At 43.5% G+C, this 18,447-nt stretch overlaps 1 protein-coding gene across 1 annotated transcript in view; it reads left to right on the top strand.

Annotated features, from left to right (window-relative positions):
• Nucleotides 1-2,227: 2,227 nt before the first annotated feature.
• ITGAM (integrin subunit alpha M) overlaps nt 2,228-18,447 on the top strand; it is a 38,718-nt gene continuing 22,498 nt past the window's right edge. The window contains exons 1-12 of the mRNA XM_027527185.1: nt 2,228-2,335; nt 4,844-4,949; nt 8,004-8,107; nt 8,620-8,690; nt 8,837-8,954; nt 9,626-9,756; nt 10,176-10,321; nt 11,319-11,472; nt 12,486-12,636; nt 14,069-14,142; nt 16,233-16,362; nt 16,887-17,029. Coding sequence (XP_027382986.1) covers nt 2,308-2,335; nt 4,844-4,949; nt 8,004-8,107; nt 8,620-8,690; nt 8,837-8,954; nt 9,626-9,756; nt 10,176-10,321; nt 11,319-11,472; nt 12,486-12,636; nt 14,069-14,142; nt 16,233-16,362; nt 16,887-17,029 — 1,356 coding nt within the window. The 5' untranslated portion in view covers nt 2,228-2,307. The remainder of the gene's footprint in view (nt 2,336-4,843; nt 4,950-8,003; nt 8,108-8,619; nt 8,691-8,836; nt 8,955-9,625; nt 9,757-10,175; nt 10,322-11,318; nt 11,473-12,485; nt 12,637-14,068; nt 14,143-16,232; nt 16,363-16,886; nt 17,030-18,447) is intronic.

The raw sequence follows: 18,447 nt of genomic DNA, 5'->3' as shown, positions 1-18,447 counted from the left end.
TCACCTTTCAAATAAATTACTTGCACTCGAATCCTTGTCTCAGGGTCTGTTTATGGCGGAACCAAGCTAAGATTTTGTCAAGAGTAGGACTAGGGGATGGGTGGGAGGGAATGGATAAAAGCCTATGTCTCTAAATGCCCACCTATGATCACCTGGTCAGGTGCACATCTAGATGGGTCATTAAGAAAGGCTCTGGGAGTTGGACAATCTTTCTGTGATTTTTCCATTGGCCTTTAAAGTGGTCCCTTGGCCACTGTTCTGGGAAAGGAGGGTCTGTGATGGCCGAGCAACTTCCTGTGGTAATCAGAGTATGAAAGCCTTTCACGAAAAATAAACCCAGCTTATTTATTAAACTATGTCCTCACACCCTTGCTGGTATTTTCTCATCCTGAGCCAATGGCCATATTTGTTTTTCCTCAGCTCCCTTTCCTGCTAAAAAGTTCAGGCATGGTGTCATTTATTTATTGGTGTTTTTCTTTTCTTTCTGATTTTAAACATCATTCTTTTTTTGGTATGAAAGTTTTAAGTACAAAAATATATAGAGAAGAAAATGAAAATCACCCTGTGGCAGATTAAAAGTTGATCACAATTTCTGTAACACATTGAGAGGTGAGATCTGTGCTCCCTCTCTTGGAGGTTGAGGTCCATGACTGCTTGACTAATAGAATATGGTGGAAGTGATTCTGTGGCAGTTTCCAGATCAACACCTTAAGAGACTGGAAACTTTCCATTTTTATCTCTTGGAATATTTACCCTTAAAGTCTAACCAGTCTGCTGTGAGTAGCCCGAGCCACATAGAGAAGCCACATGGAGGTCCTACAGCTGACAGCCCCGACCAAGCTCCGTGCCTGCAGCCAGCACCAACTTCCAGCCATGGGAGTGATCTATTTTGAAAGTCCAGCCCAGCTGAGCCTTCAAGGACTCCAGCCCCACTCACGATCTGACTGCAGCTATCTGAGATTCCCTAGTGGGAAATACTGGGGCTAGACAATCCACAGCACCATGATACAATGAGAGGATGCTGTTTCAGACTTGTGGTTGCCAATGGGGAGGGGGTAGAGGGAAGGAAATGGACCGGGAGCTTTGGGATTAGCAGATGCAAGCTATTCTATGTGTGTAAAACTGAGTCACTTTGCTGTTCACCAGAAGCAAATACAACATTGTAAATCAACTATATTTCAATTAAACAAATTTTAAAAAGAGAAGTTGCTGTTTGAAGTTGCTAAGATTTGGAGTAGTTTGCTGTGTGACAATAGAGAAGAACAGACTCATTGTCCTGTGATCAGGCAACAAATGCCGTTAATGTTTTGGTTTTCCTACACACATGAATCTAAAAATTTTTTTAATGATTTAATTAATTAATTAATTTTTGGCTGTGCTGTGTATGGGCTGTGTATGGGCTTTCTCTGGGCTTCCCTGATAGCTCAGTTGGTAAAGAATCCTCCTGCAATGTGGGAGACCTGGGTTTGATCCCTGGGTTGGGAAGATCCCCTGGAGAAGGAAAAGGCTACCCACTCTAGTATTCTGGCCTAGAGAATTCCATGGACTGTATAGGAGTCCATAGGGTCACAAAAAGTTGGATACAACTGAGCGACTTTCACTTCAGGGGCTTTCTCTAGTTGCAGCGCACAACTAGAGATTTATTTATTTGGCTGTGCCGGGTCTTACTTGCAGCACACATTTCCTTAGTTGAGGCATGTGTGATCTAGTCCCCTTACCAGGGATCAAACCTGGCCCCTCTGCATCATTGTATGTGCAGAGTCATAGCCACTGGACCAGCATGAAAGTCCCAAGATAAATTTTTGGAAGTGAAAATTCCTGGGCAAAAGCGTTTGAGACTTTCTTTTTTTAAAGCAAAATAATATTCAAATATCACCGGATGTCCCTGTACCTGAGTTGTCCTTATTGATGGCCACACCTGAAGACAGCTCCTTGGGCGGGAAGGAGGGATATTTTGCAAACTGTGCTTCAGGGAGACACATTCTGGGAGGCAGGTCCTCAGTCTATTCTTTGTTTTTCATAATGTTTTGGCCAACTCTAGAAGCAGGTGGGCAAACAAAGATAACTTTGGGATATTGACCTTGATGGTTTGGGCCAGGGAGCTGGGTAGGGAAGCAGCCCAAGCTGTGCGCACACAGCCTGGAGAGGAAGGTCAGGCGGGAGTGCTCACTGAGCCTCCGCCCTCTTCCTTTGAGTCTGACAGACTTCTGCCTCCTACTTCTCTTTTTCTGTCCTTCCTAGCTTTGGTGGCTTCCTTGAAGTGGCTCAGTGGTGCCTGCAGCCTCACGGTTCCTGCTGCCTCCAGCTATGAATCACAGAATCCTTCTATTAACAGGTGTGCCTGGAGCTGGGGGTCCTCCGGGGAGGTGGAGGGGAGTTTTTGAGTTTGTGAGTGGAGACAAAGGGTCCCGAATACTTAGGAGTGAGACTGGGGAAAGCCAAAGGGGATTGGAGAAAGGTGAAGGGATTCACGAAGTAGAGCTAGAATGAAATGGGATGACCACAGAAGCTTGGATAAATGACTCAGTTCACAGAGTATGCCCTGGATTTGGTTGGTCCCATCTTCACGGATGAGGAGACTGAGGTGTAGAAAGGTGAAAAGACATATTGAAGAGTACACAGTAGATCTTGGCTTCTCTTCTCAGAGTGATTTTTTCTTGGATTCTACCTCACCTCCTATTTGTCTCCTCTTTTCCAAGGATCCAGATATAAATGTTTGTCGAATGACTGACTGACTGAAATGATTCAAGTTCGTTTTCCTTTCTTTTCTGTGTTTTGTGGCATGTGAGTCAAAGAGGGGAAAGAAATGCTTGTGAGTTGCACAGGGAGGAAATTACCTAGTGGAGTCTTTAGGAACTTACTGTTGGGCAAATCAGTGGAGTGGGAACCTAGGGTGGGGCTCAGAGAGGGGCTGAATGTACCTGTTGATGGAAATAATCAATAAACAAGAAAAGAGGTTTTTTTTTTTGGTTTGTTTTTTGAGTTAAACTGAGAACTATAGCCCAGGAGACAGCTTCCTGAGAACTTGGAGGAACTGTTCCAGAGAAGCAGGGTTTAGGGCATAGTTTTATATCTTGTCAGAGGAAACCACATCAGACAAGTCAGGCATGCATTCTTTCGAGGTTTCAAAAGACATGAAAGCCAAACAGATCATCAGGTACACAGAAAGCTGGTATGGCCTTGGCACCTGGGAAGGAAGTCTTACCATCAAAGCAGGAACAGCATTGGCGTCCCAGGAAAGGAGGCATTTCATCTTTGTTTTTTTTTTATTTTTTTAAAATTTTAAAATTTTTATTTAGTTTTGGCTTTGCTGGGTCTTCACTGCTGCATGCAGACTTTCTCTAGCTGTGGCAAGCAGGGGCTACTCTTTGGTTGTGGTGCGAGAGCTTCTCATTGTGGTGGTTTCTCTTGAGGCAGAGCACTGGCTCTAGGGCACACGGCTTCTGTGGTTGCAGCGCATGGGCTTAGCTGCCCCGCAGCCTGTGGGATCTTTCCGGACCAGGGGTCAAATCTGTGTCTCCTGGATCAAACCTCCTACTGGAAGATCTCCTGGAGGAGGACATAGCAACCTACTCCAGTATCCTTGCAAGAATCCCACGGACATAGGAGCCTGGTGGGCTACAGTCCATGGGATCACAAAGAGTTGGACACGACTCAAGTGACTTAGCATGCACAGAAGCCAGAATGACTTCCCATAGCTCACGATATCAAAATTTCTTCTGTTATACCCGATATTGGTGTCCTAAGGCCAGGAGTCAGCATAACGTAGTCTGGGGCGTAATGTGAGGACTCATCATGTGTTTTTGTACATGGGCAGATGACTGTTTGGAGCCACGAGATCTAGATGAATATTTATAACTGATGACAAGGAACACTAACTTTAAATCTTGCAAAATTCCATCTGTCTCATCAGCAAAATTGTATTAAAAGAACTTTTACTCAATTATTCTGTTTTGAATTTCCTTCATGAAAAACGCATTTTTTCTTTTCTTGAAAGTGAAAGTGTAGTTGCTCAGTTGTGTCCAACTCTTTGTGACCCCTTGGACTGTAGCCAGCCAGGCTCCTCTGTCCATGGAATTTTCCAAGCAAGAATACTCGAGTGGGTTGCCATTCCCTTCTCCAGGGGATCTTCCTGACCCAGGGATCAAACCCGGGTCTCCCACATTGTGGACAGATTCTTTACTGTCTGAGACACCAGGGAAGCCCCTTCTTTTCTTATATAAATACATACATAATTAGATTCCATTTGCCTCTTGGTCCACAAAGCCTAAAATATTTACTATTGAGCCCTTTATAGAAGGCTTCTCAAGTGGCGCTAGTGGTAAAGAACTTGTTTGTCAGTACAAGGTCCCTGCTTCAGAAAGATCCCTTGAATAAGGACATGGCAACCCACTCCAGTATTCTTGCCTGGAGAATCCCATGGACAGAGGGGCCTGGTGGGCTATAGTCCATGGGGTTACAAAGAACTGGAGGGACTTAGCATGTACTCCTTTATAGAAAGAGTGTGGTGACCTCTGCTCCAGGCTGGGACCTGGGGGGGACCCATCTCCATGTAGGGTTAGGGTGAATCCTGACAGGAATATTCTTGGGGCAAGAGAGCAGGCTGCTTTCTTTTATAAATCTTTCTTTTTTTTTTTTTTTTAATCTTTCTTATTTTAAAATTTTATGTTTTTGGCCAAGTTCTGTGGCATGTGGGATTTTAGTTCTTCAACCGGGGATGGAACCGGTGCCCCTGCATTGGAAGCTCAGAGTCTTAACCACGGGACCACTAGGGAAGTCCCAGGCTGCTTTCTTAGCTGTTTCCACATCACCTCCTGACTTCCACCCCTTGTTCTCCCTCCAGCCTTGGCCTTATGTCATGGGTTCAACCTGGACACGGAAAAAGCAGTCATCTTCCAAAACAACGCAAGGGGCTTCGGGCAGAGCGTGGTCCAGATTCAGGGATCCCGGTAAGAGCTGCAGGGGCACTCCCTGCCCACACACTTTCCCTCCAAGATTTAACATACCTAGCTAGGACATGGAAGCAACCTAGATGTCCATCAATTGATGAATGGATAAAGAAGATGTGGTAAATGTATACAATGGAATATTACCTAGAGCCTATTATACAGAGTGAAGTAAGTGAGAGGAACACATATCTTATATTAGCACATACATATATGGAATCTAGAGAGACAGTTACTGATGAACTTATTTGCAGGGCAGCGAAGGAGATGAAGACATAAAGAACAGACTTGCGGACACAGCGAGGGAGGCTAGAGTGGGATGATTAAGAGAGTAACGCTGAAACATGTGCATTACCATATGTAAGATAGACAGTGGGGATTTGCTGTGTGACTCAGGGAACTCAAACCAGGGCTCTGTGACCACCTAGAGTGATGGGATGTGCTGGGAGGTGGCAGGGAGGTTAAAGAGGGAGGGGACATATGTATACTTATGGCGGATTCATGTTGATGTATGGCAGAAACCAACAAAATAATATAAAGTAATTATCCTCCAATTAAAAAAAAAGCAACATATGTGAAAAAAATAGAAATTTCCTTGATTTGCTTTTTTTCTTAATTTGTCAGAGTCATAAATTCAAAAGATATGAAAGAGTGTGATAGAAAACCTCTTCCTCCCTCCCATCCCCCAGTTCCCTCCCCAGCAGGGTCCCTGGTAAGTGGTTTCTTGTGTGTTCTTTCAGAGGTGTTATACACTGCATAAACCACATTTTTCTAACATTTTATTGACAATCTGCCACTCCACCCCCTACTTGCCATTTATTACTATTACTATTATTGTGACTATTATTTTCTAATACTTAAATTTTCTATTGGAGTATAGCTGATTTACAATGTTGTGCTGGTTTCAGATGTACAGCAAAGTGGTTTGGTTATACATGTACATATATTCATTATTTTTGAGATTCTTTCCCCATATAGGTTATTACAGAAAATTGAGTAGAGTTCATTGTACTATATACCATAGGTCCCTGTTTTGGTTATCTAATTTATATACAGCCGTGTATGTGTGTTAATAGTAAATTCCTAATTTATCTCTCCTGCTTACATTTCCCCTTTGGTAACATAAGTTTGTTTTTGAAATCAGTGAGTCTGTGTCTGTTTTGTAAGTTCATTTTTATACCTTTTTTTTTTTAACTGGATTCCACATATGAGTGATACTGTATTTTTTTTTCCTGACATACTTCACTTAGTAAAACAATCTGTAGTCATTTATTATTTATGGCAGCTCTGGAGCACAGTAGCAGAACAGGGAGGCTGGGACACAGACACTAGAGCCTGCAAAGCCTAAAATATTTACTTTTACAAAAATAATATTTATGAAAATAATGTCATTTTTCGAGAAAAAATTTGCCAGCTTCTGCTCTAAACTGTCTTCTGCAGTTTTTTTAAAAAAAAATTAGCAGAGCTTGCTGATTTTACTGAGTAAGTATATAAAGAGCTTCCTTGTTCTTTTTTATGCTGACATCATATTCTATTTTTATTATTATCTATTATTTGGAAATACTGTAATTTACTTTTTTGTTATCTTTAAATCTCTTCTGAGCAGACATTGGATTGTTTCCAAACTTTTGCTCTATAAACAATGCTGGCATTTTGTACATGAGCAAGTATATTTCGGAAGTAAATTCCTAAAACTAGGATCGCTGGATCCGAGGGTACATGTGCATATGTAATTTTAATAGATTTTTCCAGATTACCTTCTATGATGGTGGCAACACTTCACATTCACACCAGAAATTTGTGCAAACACTTACTTCCCCACCAATTAGCCAACCCAAAGTGTTAGCAAACTTAACGATCTTTGTAAATCAAATAGGGAAGAAATGGTATCTCAATTTAGTTTTAAATTGCATTTCTTCTTTTAAGAGAGATTTATTTCCTTTTCTGTGAACACTTTTTTTCCTCCTTATCTGTGGCCCATTTTTCTCTTTTTTTTTTCCCTTCTTGATTTGTGGGAGATGTGACTACTGAGGAAATAGTCTGGGTGTTCATCTCCCTCCCCCAGTTGATCATTTATTTTTTGACTTTGTTTTTGGTAGTAGATCACATACAGAAATTTATTTTAAATGCCTGTTGGGGGGACTTCCCTGGCAGTCCAGTGGTTAGGACTCTGAGCTTCTGTGGCAGGGGCACGGGTTTGGCCCTTGGCTGGTGAACTAGGATCTCAAATGCCTTGTGGCATGATCAAAAAAATAAAAATAAAAACAAAAAACTTGTGGGGTTGACTGTATTCATTTAAAAATGACTTCTGGATATATTATGTCCTCCTTAGAGGGACTCTTCTCACTCCAAGATTAAACATTTTCCTATTTAAAAAAATTGGAAAAAAAATTTTGGCTGTGCCATATTGCAGGCAGAATCTTAGTTCCCTGACCAGGAATTGAAGCCATGCCCTCTACAGTGGAAGTGCAGAATTTCAACCACTGCACTGCCAGGGAAGTCCCCAGACATTTTCCTGTTTGGGAACTGTACATGGACTAACTCATTTAATCATGATAATAACTTTGAGGTAGGTACTACTGTTCTCTGTATTTTAGAGGTGAGAACATTGAAGAATAATAAGGTAATTAAATCAGTCCTTCAAGGTCACACAGGAAGTAAGGGTGGGACTAAATTTTTATTTTAGACAGTAAAACTCCAAGGCCTCTATTCCTTTCCACTCTGCAATATTGCATCCTTGCCTGACACAGGAAGAGGGAAGTGCTTTCAAGTTAGGAAAGTAGACTGTCTACCTTCACAATTTAGAAATTCTTGAACTTACTGAAGTGACCCTTGGGACCATAAATTCAAATGACTGGATTACGAGAATATTCACAATAAACAAACAATGGGTAAAAAATAAATTCTTCATTTTTTCTTTGCTGAGTCTTCTTCCTGTTGGGGGGAGGTGGGGAATCCCTGCAAGGGTGGCTCCCCACTTATCCTCTGAGTGGCAGAACTTCCATCATTGGTCTCCTCCCCAGTTGTCATCGTGTCCTCTTATCCGTTTCCCTCCAGGCTGGTGGTTGGAGCCCCCCAGGAGGTAAAGGCTGCTAATCAAACAGGCGGCCTCTACCACTGTGACTACAGCACGGGCAGGTGTGAGGCCATCCCCCTGCAGGGTGAGTCATCACTGCCCCGGCCGGGCCCAGGGCTAGGACTCCACCTCTGCACACACCTGGACTTGTCAGGCCTTTGTCCTGGGGTCTGTGGCGGGGGGCTCAGGGGGGCAGCTCTTCGGCCTCTGAGCTGTATGCAATCACTCTCAGGCTCCCCTCTCCTTGTCCCTTTCTATGACCTACGTGCCTCTTTGGATCTGTCAGACCTCAGAATCTGCCAGGTTGAGGTGACCCCTGTCCAACTCTTGTTTAGTCACTAAGTCATGTCCAACTCTTGGAGACCCCATGGACTGTAGCCTGCCAGGCTCCTCTGTCCATGGAATTTCCCAAGCAGGCATACTGCAGTGTGTTGCCATTTAGTCCTCCAGGGGATCTTCCTGACCCAGGGATCAAACCCCGGTCTCCAGCATTGGCAGGCAGACTCTTTACCACTGAGCCGCCAGGGAAGCCCATGGAGCTCTTACAGAGCCCCTTCCATCCCCCAAGGCTGACCATGTGTATATCTGTCCTCTCAGTTCCCCCAGAGGCTGTGAACATGTCCCTGGGCTTGTCTCTTGCATTTGCTGCCAACCCTTTCCGGCTGCTGGTGAGTTGCCTTGGGTCATGGGAGTGTTCCAAGGGAAGGAGTTGAGGGCCCAAGGCTGCTGGGCCTGGGGTCTTGATGGGTGGAGAGGCTGGGTTGAAAGGACAGGGAGCAGAGACAGCCCCTCCCACTGTTTCCCTGCCCCCTAGGCCTGTGGCCCCACAGTGCACCAAATTTGCAAGGAGAACACCTATGCAAATGGCCTCTGCTTCTCGTTTGGATCCAATCTACTCCAGCAACCCAGGAGGATCCCAAGGGCCCTCAGAGGTGGGTACAGAGAAGCAGTGTGAGACTGGAGGGCCCTGGGCAGGACTGGGCTGAGGGACTCGTAGTCTGGGGGGTTATTTACAAATCTTGGTGCAGAAGGGTGAGGAAACTGGGTTCCAGTGTTTCTCTTCAATTTTCACTCTTAAATATTCCAGAAGAAAATTATTTATTTTTGGCTGTGCTGGGTCTTCATTGCTGGTCGGTGGTTTTTTCCTAGCTGCAGTGAGCGAGGGCTAGTCTCTAATTGTGGGGCTCAGGCTTCTCATTCTAGCGGATTCTCTTGTTTCTGAGTATGGGCTCTAGCGCACGTGAGATTAGTAGTCGTGGCGTATGGGCTTGCTTGCCCCACAGCATGTGGAAACTTCCTGCCCCAGGGTTCGAACCCATGTCCCACTGGGAGGTCGGATTCTTAACCACTGGACCACCAGGGAAGTCTGCAAATTATTTCTTATTCTTCTATGAGGTAGCTGTGATAACTACTTTCCCTGCCTTGAGCAGAATGAACTAAAGTTTCCCATGCCACTTTGTCCCATGTTTTTCTTTAGCCAGGCGCATGGTTGTCGTCTTGTCTACCTTTCATTCTCATTGCTCAGCAGACAGCTGATTTAAAAAAAAAAAAAAAAATGAACCCGAGTCTCTTGTACTTACAGTTTCTTTTCCTTTTCCCCCAGGGTGCCCTGAGCAAGACAGTGACATTGCCTTTTTGATTGATGGCTCTGGTAGCATCGACCCAGTAGACTTTGAGCGGATGAAGAGGTTTGTCTCAACTGTGATGAGTCAATTCCAAAAGTCCAAAACCTTGGTGAGTGCAAATGGGTAGGTTAGGGAACAGCCTGCCTATAGCGGGTCCTGTCCTACTTCCTGTCCAGATGGTGCCAAATTGCCACTTGATCAGCATTTTCTTTCATGATTTGCTGTCTTGCTCTGACTGGATGCAGCTTCAGCCTTCTTCCAGCCCTCTGTAAAGTAGGCACAGTAATCGATAGGGGTTGGCATGGGACATGAAACCCATATGTCATCTCTGGCTAAGTTCTAGTGCTGAGAAGTGGGAGCTGATGGCCAATCGCTGTCCTCCTGGTGAGGCAGAAGGGCTGGGATGGGGCAGAATTTGGAGGAATTTGGAGCCTGGAGTATTTCAGGATTTATGGAGAACTTTCTGGGAGATAGCTAAGTGGGAGGAGGGGTGCCTGCTCCAGTCTAACACCAGGTGCCTGTTCCCAGTTCTCTCTGATGCAGTACTCGGATGACTTCCAGACTCACTTCACCTTCAATGATTTCAAGAGAAACCCTGTCCCGGAATTCCTGGTGGGGCCAATAAGACAGCTGTTTGGGAGGACGCACACGGCCACGGGGATCCGCAAAGTAGTGTAAGCTCTTCCCTCTTTGCTTAGGATGAAAGTAGGAGGTTTTTTTTTTTTTTTTTGGCTGAGCTTTGCAGGATAAAGGGGTATTGTTCAGAAAGGGCTGGGGTAGAGGGTATTTCCAGTGGATGGGGCGGTTTGAGTTAGGTGTGGAGAAGGGACTGTGCCTGGTATGTTCATGACATACAAATTGTGAGTAAAGGTGAGAGTAAGGGCTTCTCTGGTGGCTCAGTGGTAAAGAATCCGCCTGCCAATGCAGGAGGCATGGGTTCCATCCCTGGGTCAGGAAGATCCCCTAGAGAAGGAAATGGCAACCCACTCCAGTGTTCTTGCCTAGGAAATCCCTGGACAGAGGAGCCTGGCGGGCTATGGTCCGTGGGGTTGCAAAGAGCTGGACACAACTGAGCGACTAAGCAACAACAACAAGGCAGGGGTTAGGGGGAGAGAGGGCAAGGCTGGAGGGAGTGTAGAAAGATCAGATGAGGCCAGATTAGCAAGGCAACTGAAAAGCCAATGGATCCATTGATGTTTTCAGCAGTGGGGAGATGTACCCATATCTTGTTTTGGAAAGTTCCCTCTGATCTGTATATGTGTGTGTGTGTGTGTGTGTGTGTGTGTGTGTGTGTGTGTGTGTTTAGAGGCAAGGGTAGGGATTGAGACAAAAGTGCAGGAAGATGAGCTGGACAGCCAGCAGGAGAGGTGTGATGAAGGCATAAATAAGCTATGAACTTTTTAATTTAGAAGGAATAATACTCAATTAAAAAAATCAGCCTATGCCAAAGAATATAAAAGCAATGAAGGCTTCTTTTCTTTCCACTTTCCTGTTCTTCTGCTTCCCTTCCAGATCTTGGGGCATCTACAGCTCAGTGTTTGTCCCAGGGGAGCCCAGGCACCTTCTAGACAGAGTCCAGTTGCATCTGTAACTGCTGATGTTCCTTCCCTGGTATTAGGCGCATCTCTCTGTCTGCTCGAATTTGACTTTTCTCTCCTTTACCCTGGATAGAAGAGAACTGTTTCACAGCAGCAGTGGAGCCCGGAATCATGCCATTAAGATCATGATTGTCATCACAGATGGGGAAAAATATCTCGATCCTTTGGAGTATAGTGATGTCATCCCTGAAGCTGATAGAAAAAAGATCATTCGCTACGTCATTGGGGTAGGAAATGTGGCTCTCTGAGTTGATACTTGGTGTGGGTTTCTACTCAAACACACCCTCCCTTGAACTTGCAAGCATCAATAAAGTCAAAATGAGGCCAGGGTAATCTCTGCTAGCACAGATGCACCTGTCTCAGCGAACTACTGTTGCAATGATGCTGTATAACAAATGATCCCAACATTCAGTGGCTTAAAACTGTAAGTGAGTCTGTCGGTCAGGCTGGGCAGTTTTTCTGGTCCCAGCTGGACTCACTCACGTGTCTGTAGTCAGCTGCAGGCTGGTTGGTGGCTCTGCTGATCTTGACTGGGCTCTCTCCATGTCTGAGCGTTGCCATGTTTGTCTCCTGGGGCCGGGGTAACTTGATGCTTCTGTTCCATGTGTCTCTTCCTCCAGTGGGCTAGCCTGGGCATGTTCTCATGGTGAAAGCAGAGGGAAAAAAGAGCAAGTAGAAATGTTGCAAGCATTTTTTCAAGCTTCTGTTTGTATCACATGGGATAACATCCAAGAGCTAAAGCAATACATGTGGCAGAGCCCAGAGACAATGAATGGAGCAGAACACTCTTTCAGGAGGAGGAGGGCACAGCAAAGCTTTGGGGAAAGGGCTTGGATACAGGAAGGGGTAAAGGGTTGGGAGCATCAGTGTCATCAAACTACTACAGTATCTTGCATGACATAGAAAGATGTATTATCTGGGGTCCCTGGCTTGGCAAGTGGGAAACAACTTCATATGAAGGAGAAAGCTCCCTGCCCTCTAAAGAGAGGTCAGTTCCATGCCAGGAGGCATGGCACAGCAAATGGGCCAAAGGCTGAATTTCAGCCCCAATTTCCCCCTTGACAGAATGTAGAGTGTACAACCTGCTCCACCGTACCTGGCAGCCCTGTCCTGGGGGCCTTCTGGTACATTCCTTCCTTGGACAGATATTTTCAAATTCTTTTCCTGTAGAATTTTCTTTGCTGGTGGAGAGTGCTACTTCCAGAAATTGTCTGATTCGACCTCTGTTTTTTGGTGACAGGTGGGAGATGCTTTTAGGAGTAGGAAATCTCGACAGGAGCTCGATACTATTGCATCTAAGCCCCCTGCTGACCACGTGTTCCAGGTGAATAACTTCGAAGCTCTGAAGACCATTCAGAACCAGCTTCAGGAAAAGATCTTTGCGATTGAGGGTAAGCTAAGGTTTTGTAGTCCTAGAGCAGCTCCAAAGGCAGCCCCTTACCCCCAAACACGTATTTCCCTCTAGAAACAAGGACCTCCTAGCCCTTGGCATTCTGACCCTCATCATCAACTCTCTTCTTCCTCCAGTTCTCAACAACTCTGGCCTCTCGCTCCATTTCTTTGAAAGATCTAATTTTGCAAGTCTTGGCTACAGGCTGCAAAATTAGAGGGTAGGGGAGACAAATCCCATATGGTATTTTCCCCAACTTTGGATGTGTTGCCAACATTTGTCTGTTTGATTCACTGCTGTATCTCCAGTGCTTAGAATAATGCCTGGTGCATGAAGCATGTTCAATAAATGTTTGTTGAAGGAAAGAATTTAAAAATTGGGGGAATGTTCACATACAGTCTGAATTTATGGTTTCTCTTGAAAATTTGGAAGATTAGACACCTTGAGGACTGTATACCCACTGGACAAAAAATAGTTGGAACCAAATAGCCACCATCCCTTTAAAAGGGGCATATGCGGCCTTCCCTGGTGGTCTAGTGGTTAAGACTCCATGTTCCCAATCTTGGGAGCCAGGGTTTGATCCCTGGTCAGGGAACTGGATCCTGCATCCATATCTAAGACCCAGTGCAGCTGAATAAATAAAAATAAATATTAAAAAGGGGCCACATGCCAACAATGGTCCATATAGTCAAAGCTATGGTTTTTCTAGTAATCATGTGAGAGTTGGATCATACAGAAGGCTGACCACCAAAGAATTGATGCTTTTGAATTGTGGTGCTAGAGAAGACTCTTGGGAGTCCCTTAGACAGCAAGGAGATCAAACCAGTCAATCCTAGAGGGAATCAACTCTGAAAATTCACTGAAGGATTGATACTGAAGCTGAAACTCTAATACTTTGACCACCTGAGGCGAAGAGCTGACTCATTGGAAAGACCCTGATGCTGGGGAAGATTGAGGGCAGGAGAAAGGAGTGACAGAGGATAAGATGGTTGGAGGGTATCACAGACTCAATGGACATGAATTTGAGCAAACTCCAGGAGATAGTGAAGGACAGGGAAACCATAAATTGTGGTGCAATTTATGGGGGTGCAAAGAGTTGGACACAACTTAGTGACTGAAAAACAGCAATATGGCTAGATAAGCAACAAAGATATAAATTATAGCTATTATCTTGTAATAACCTATAAAGGAGTATAATCCATGAAAATACTGAATCACTATGCTGTTCACCTGAAACTGACATTAATACTGTAGATTAACTGTAACTTAAATGAAAAACAAAAGCATAACAGAGGAAATGTAAAAATAAGGGGAGTGGGTTGTATGGCTCTCATCTGAGGCTCCTTTTGTCTGGTTGCTATAGCATTTGAGTTTCCAGCCCCTGTTCTTGGTTCTTCTGCTTTCTTTAATGTAGAGTGTTCTTTTCTTCACAGGTACGCAGACAGGAAGTACCAGTTCCTTTGAGCATGAGATGTCTCAGGAAGGTTTCAGTGCTGCCTTCACCTCCGTAAGTGGCCTTTTGTTTAATTGAAGTTGAGGGGTGAGACAAAGCAGGAGAAGTGGTGCAAAGGTTTGGGGGCTATTCTCTGTGATGGGTACCTGTTGGGAGGTACATCTTTTTTTCTTTTTTAAAAATTGAAGTATGGTTAATTTACAGTGTTGTAGTAATTTCTGGTGTACAGCAAATTGATTCAGTTCTCTCTCTCATATATATATATATATTTATATTCTTTTTCATATTCTTTTCCATTATAGGCTATAATAAGATATTGAATACAGTTCCGTGTGCTATACAGTAGGACCTTGTTGTTCACCTGTTTTATATATAGTAGTGTGTATCTGTAAATCCCGATTTCCTAATTTATCCCTTCTCCCTCTTTCCTCTTTGGTAATCATAAATTGGTTTTCTATGTCTGTGAGTCTGTTTCTGCTTTGGAAACAAGTTCAGTAGTATCAGTTAAAAGCTAATTTCTTTATGTTTGATTGTGCTGGGGCTTCATTGCTGCACACGGGCTTTCTCTACTTGTGGCGAGCGGGGCTACTCTGAAAGCAGAGGCTACTCTCTGGTTGCAGTGCACAGGCTTCTCATGGCAGTGGCTTCTCTCATTGCAGAGCATGGGCTCTAGGCGCATGGGCTTCAGTACTTGAGGTGCACAGGCTTAGTTGCTCTACAGTATGAGGGACTTCCCCAGACCAGGGATTGAACTTGTGTCCCCTACATTGGCAGGAGGATTCTTAACCACTGCACCACCAGGGAAGTCCCAGATACCTTTTCCAGTTAGTATTTTCATTTCTTTTGGATATTTACCCAGAAGTATGATTGCTGGGATCATAGTAGTTTTAATTTAAAAATTTTGAGGAGCCTCCTTACTCTTTTCCATAGTGGCTGTACCAATTACTTTTCCACCAACTGTGTATAAGTTTTCCTTTTTCTTCACATCCTCAGCAACACTTATTTCTTCTGTTTGTGATGACAGCCATTCCAACAGGTGTGAAGTGATAGCTCATTGTGATTTTGGTTTGCATTTCCTTGATGATTAGTGATGTTGAGCATTTTTTTCATGTACGTCTTAGCCATCTGTATGTCTTCCTTGGAAAAATGTCTTTTCAGATCTTCTTCTCATTTTAAAGTCAGGTTTTAAAACAAACTTTTGAGTTGTATGAGTTCTTTATATATTTCAGTATTAACCCAAATATGGATATATGATATATGATTTGAAAATATTTTCTCCTGCTCTATAGGTTACCTTTTAATTTTGTTGTTGGTTTCCTTTGCTATGCAGAAGCTTTTTAGTTAATGTGGTCTCACTGCTTATTTTGTTTTTGGTGTTAAGTTCAAATAATCATCACCAAGACTGATGTCAAGGAGATTACTACCTATGTTTTCTTCTTGGCGTTTTATGATTTCTGACCTTATGTTCGAGTCTTTTATCCATTTTGAATTGATCTTTATGAATAGTGTAAAATAGTGGTCCAGGTTCATTCTTTTGCATGTGGCTGTCTAATTTTCCCAAAACCATTTATTGAAGAGACTATCCTTTTCCCTCTGTATATTATTCTCTCCTTTGTTGTAAATTCACTAAGTCATGTCCAACTCTTTTGTGACCCCATGGACTTTAGCCTACCAGGCTCCTCTGTCCATGAGATTTCCCAGATAAGAATACGGGAGTGGATTGCCATTTCCTTCTCTAGAGGATCTTCCCAACTCAGGGATTGAACCCATGTCTCCTGCATTGCAGGCAGACTCTTTACCGCTGAGCTGTCAGGGAAGCCCACAATACATAAGTACAACATATGTATGGGTTTATATACATACATATATAAATGGCTCTCTATTCTGTTCCATTGACTTATGTGTCTATTTTTATGACAATATTATACTGTTTTGATTACTATAGTTTTGCCATATAGTTTGAACCCAGGAAGTGTGATGCCTCTAACTTGTTCTTTTTCTCAAAATGCTTTGGTTATTTGGGATCTTTTGTGATTCCATACAAATTTTAGGATTGTTTGTTCTATTTCTGTGAAAAATGCCATTGGGATTTTGATGGCACTGAAGCTCTAGATTTCTTAATCTTATTCTACCTTCTTTCCCAGGATGGTCCCTTGCTGGGTGCTGTGGGGAGCTTTGACTGGGCTGGTGGAGCCTTTCTGCATACATCAAATGATAAAATCACCTTCATCAATACAACCAGGATAGATTCAGACATGAATGATGCTTACTTGGGTAAGTAGAGAGGGCAGAGTTACTCTAAAAAGGGGTCAGGATATGGCATAATTCAACCAGTGTAGATGTCCTTGGATCTTTCACAGGCTCTTGGGATAGGTTTAAAGACAGAAATATCAAAACTTCATTTTAATTATGCTAATGAAGAGGAATGGGCTTCCCTGGTGACTCAGAGGTAAAGAATCTGCCAATGCAGGAGACTCGGGTCCAATCCCTGGGTTGGGAAGATCCCCTGGAGAAGAAAATGGCAACCCACTCCAGTATTCTTGCTTGGAGAATCCCATGGACAGAGGAGCCTGGCGGACTACAGTTCATGGAGTCAAAAACAGTTGGATATGACTTAGTGACTAAGCAATAACACCACTACCAACTACAACAAATGAAGAGGAATAGAGTGCTGGGTTCAGTTACCCCAACCTCACAACCACGGGCAGCCCCATTGCCCCTACTCACGGGACAGTCCTGCTGGTGGGGGCAGAGTCTCTGAGGGAAAGCACTTTCTCCTCTTAATTCATCATCTTCAGGTTATGCTGCCGAAGTCACCTTGCGGAACCGGGTGCAACACCTGTTTCTGGGAGCACCTCGATATCAGCACATCGGCCTGGTGGTGATATTCAGACAGAATGCAGGTGTTTGGCAGAAAAACGCTGAAATCAAGGGAAGCCAGGTGAGTGCCGAGTGTGTGGGGTACGGATGTACCAACAGAAGTACCCTGGGGACTGAGGGCTTCCAGGATGGGCATCACCAGGTGCCAATGGGGCAGAGTTTTTTTTTTTTATTAAACTTTTTATTTTGTATTGGAGTATAGCTGATTATCAATATTGTGATAGTTTCAGGTGGACAGCAAAGGGACTCAGCCATACATATAAGGTGTAGCAGAGGTTTGTAAAGCAGATTTCAGAGGACTTTAAGCTAGAGAGCAGTGGGACCAACTTTGGGACAAACTTGCATTTGAGAATATCATGTCCTCACTTTTCTGATAATAGTAAATACCAACACTTGACCTGTCCAGAGCTCCCTACAAGTCTATCTGTACACAAAACTGGCATTTGACCAGTCCATAACCAGGATGAGCTTCCCTGATGGCTCAGACGGTAAAGAATCTGCCTGTAATGCGGGAGACCCAAGTTCGATCCTTGGGGTTGCAAAGAGTGGAACATGACTGAGTGATTAACACTTTCACTTTTTCTAACAAGTAAACCATATTAGTTATTAAAATATTGAAATAATTCTATATCTGTCAATAAATAGCTGCTTTGTTGAGACGTCCTCCCCCTTCTCTCTCCCCACCCCCACCATGCACTCTGGTCCCCTCACCCTGTACTCTTTGAACTTCGCCATAATCTAGCAACTATGACGTCAGATACGACCTGACTCAGAAGACACCTAGGACCCACTTCAGCTAAGCCTGTGGTTGGTGCCTGAGCAGTCCTAGGAATTCAATATTTTGAATATCACCCCTGCAAAAACTGTTTTTAAGAAAGTGTTAGCAACTTGAATTCAGCAATCTATAAAAAGAATAATACATCATGACCAAGTGTGGTTTATCCCAAGAACATAGGGCTTGTTCAACAATGTTGCAGAAATGGGCCAACTGATTCTAAAGTTCATATGAAAATGCAAGAGACTCACAGTAGCCAAAATAATCTTGAAAAAGAAGAATTAAGTTGGAGGAGTCACAGTTTCCAATTTGAGGCTTACTTTAAAGTTACAGTAATCAAGACAGGATGGTACAGCTAAGGACAGACCTATAGATCAATGGAATAGAACTGAGAGTCCAGAAATAAGCCCATATAACTATGGCCAGTTGATTTTCAACAAAGGTATCAAGTTCATTCACTAAGGAAAAAAAGATTTTCAACAAAGATGTTGGGTTAACTGGATATCCACATGCAAATGGATAAATTTGGATCCTTACCTTACAATATACAAAAATTAATTTAAAATGGATCAAAAACCGAAATGTAAGAATAAAAGCTTTGAACCTCTTAGAGGGATTCTTAGGTGAATTTCTGTAACCTTAGATTTGGCAATGAGTTTTTGAACATTCCACCATAAACACAAGCAAATATAAAATAGGTAAGC

The sequence above is a fragment of the Bos indicus x Bos taurus genome, chromosome 25 (genome assembly GCF_003369695.1).
Source record: "Bos indicus x Bos taurus breed Angus x Brahman F1 hybrid chromosome 25, Bos_hybrid_MaternalHap_v2.0, whole genome shotgun sequence".
Lineage (NCBI taxonomy): Eukaryota > Metazoa > Chordata > Mammalia > Artiodactyla > Bovidae > Bos > Bos indicus x Bos taurus.
Note: the sequence above shows the minus strand (reverse complement) of the source record. Positions and strands in the feature narration are given on the sequence as shown.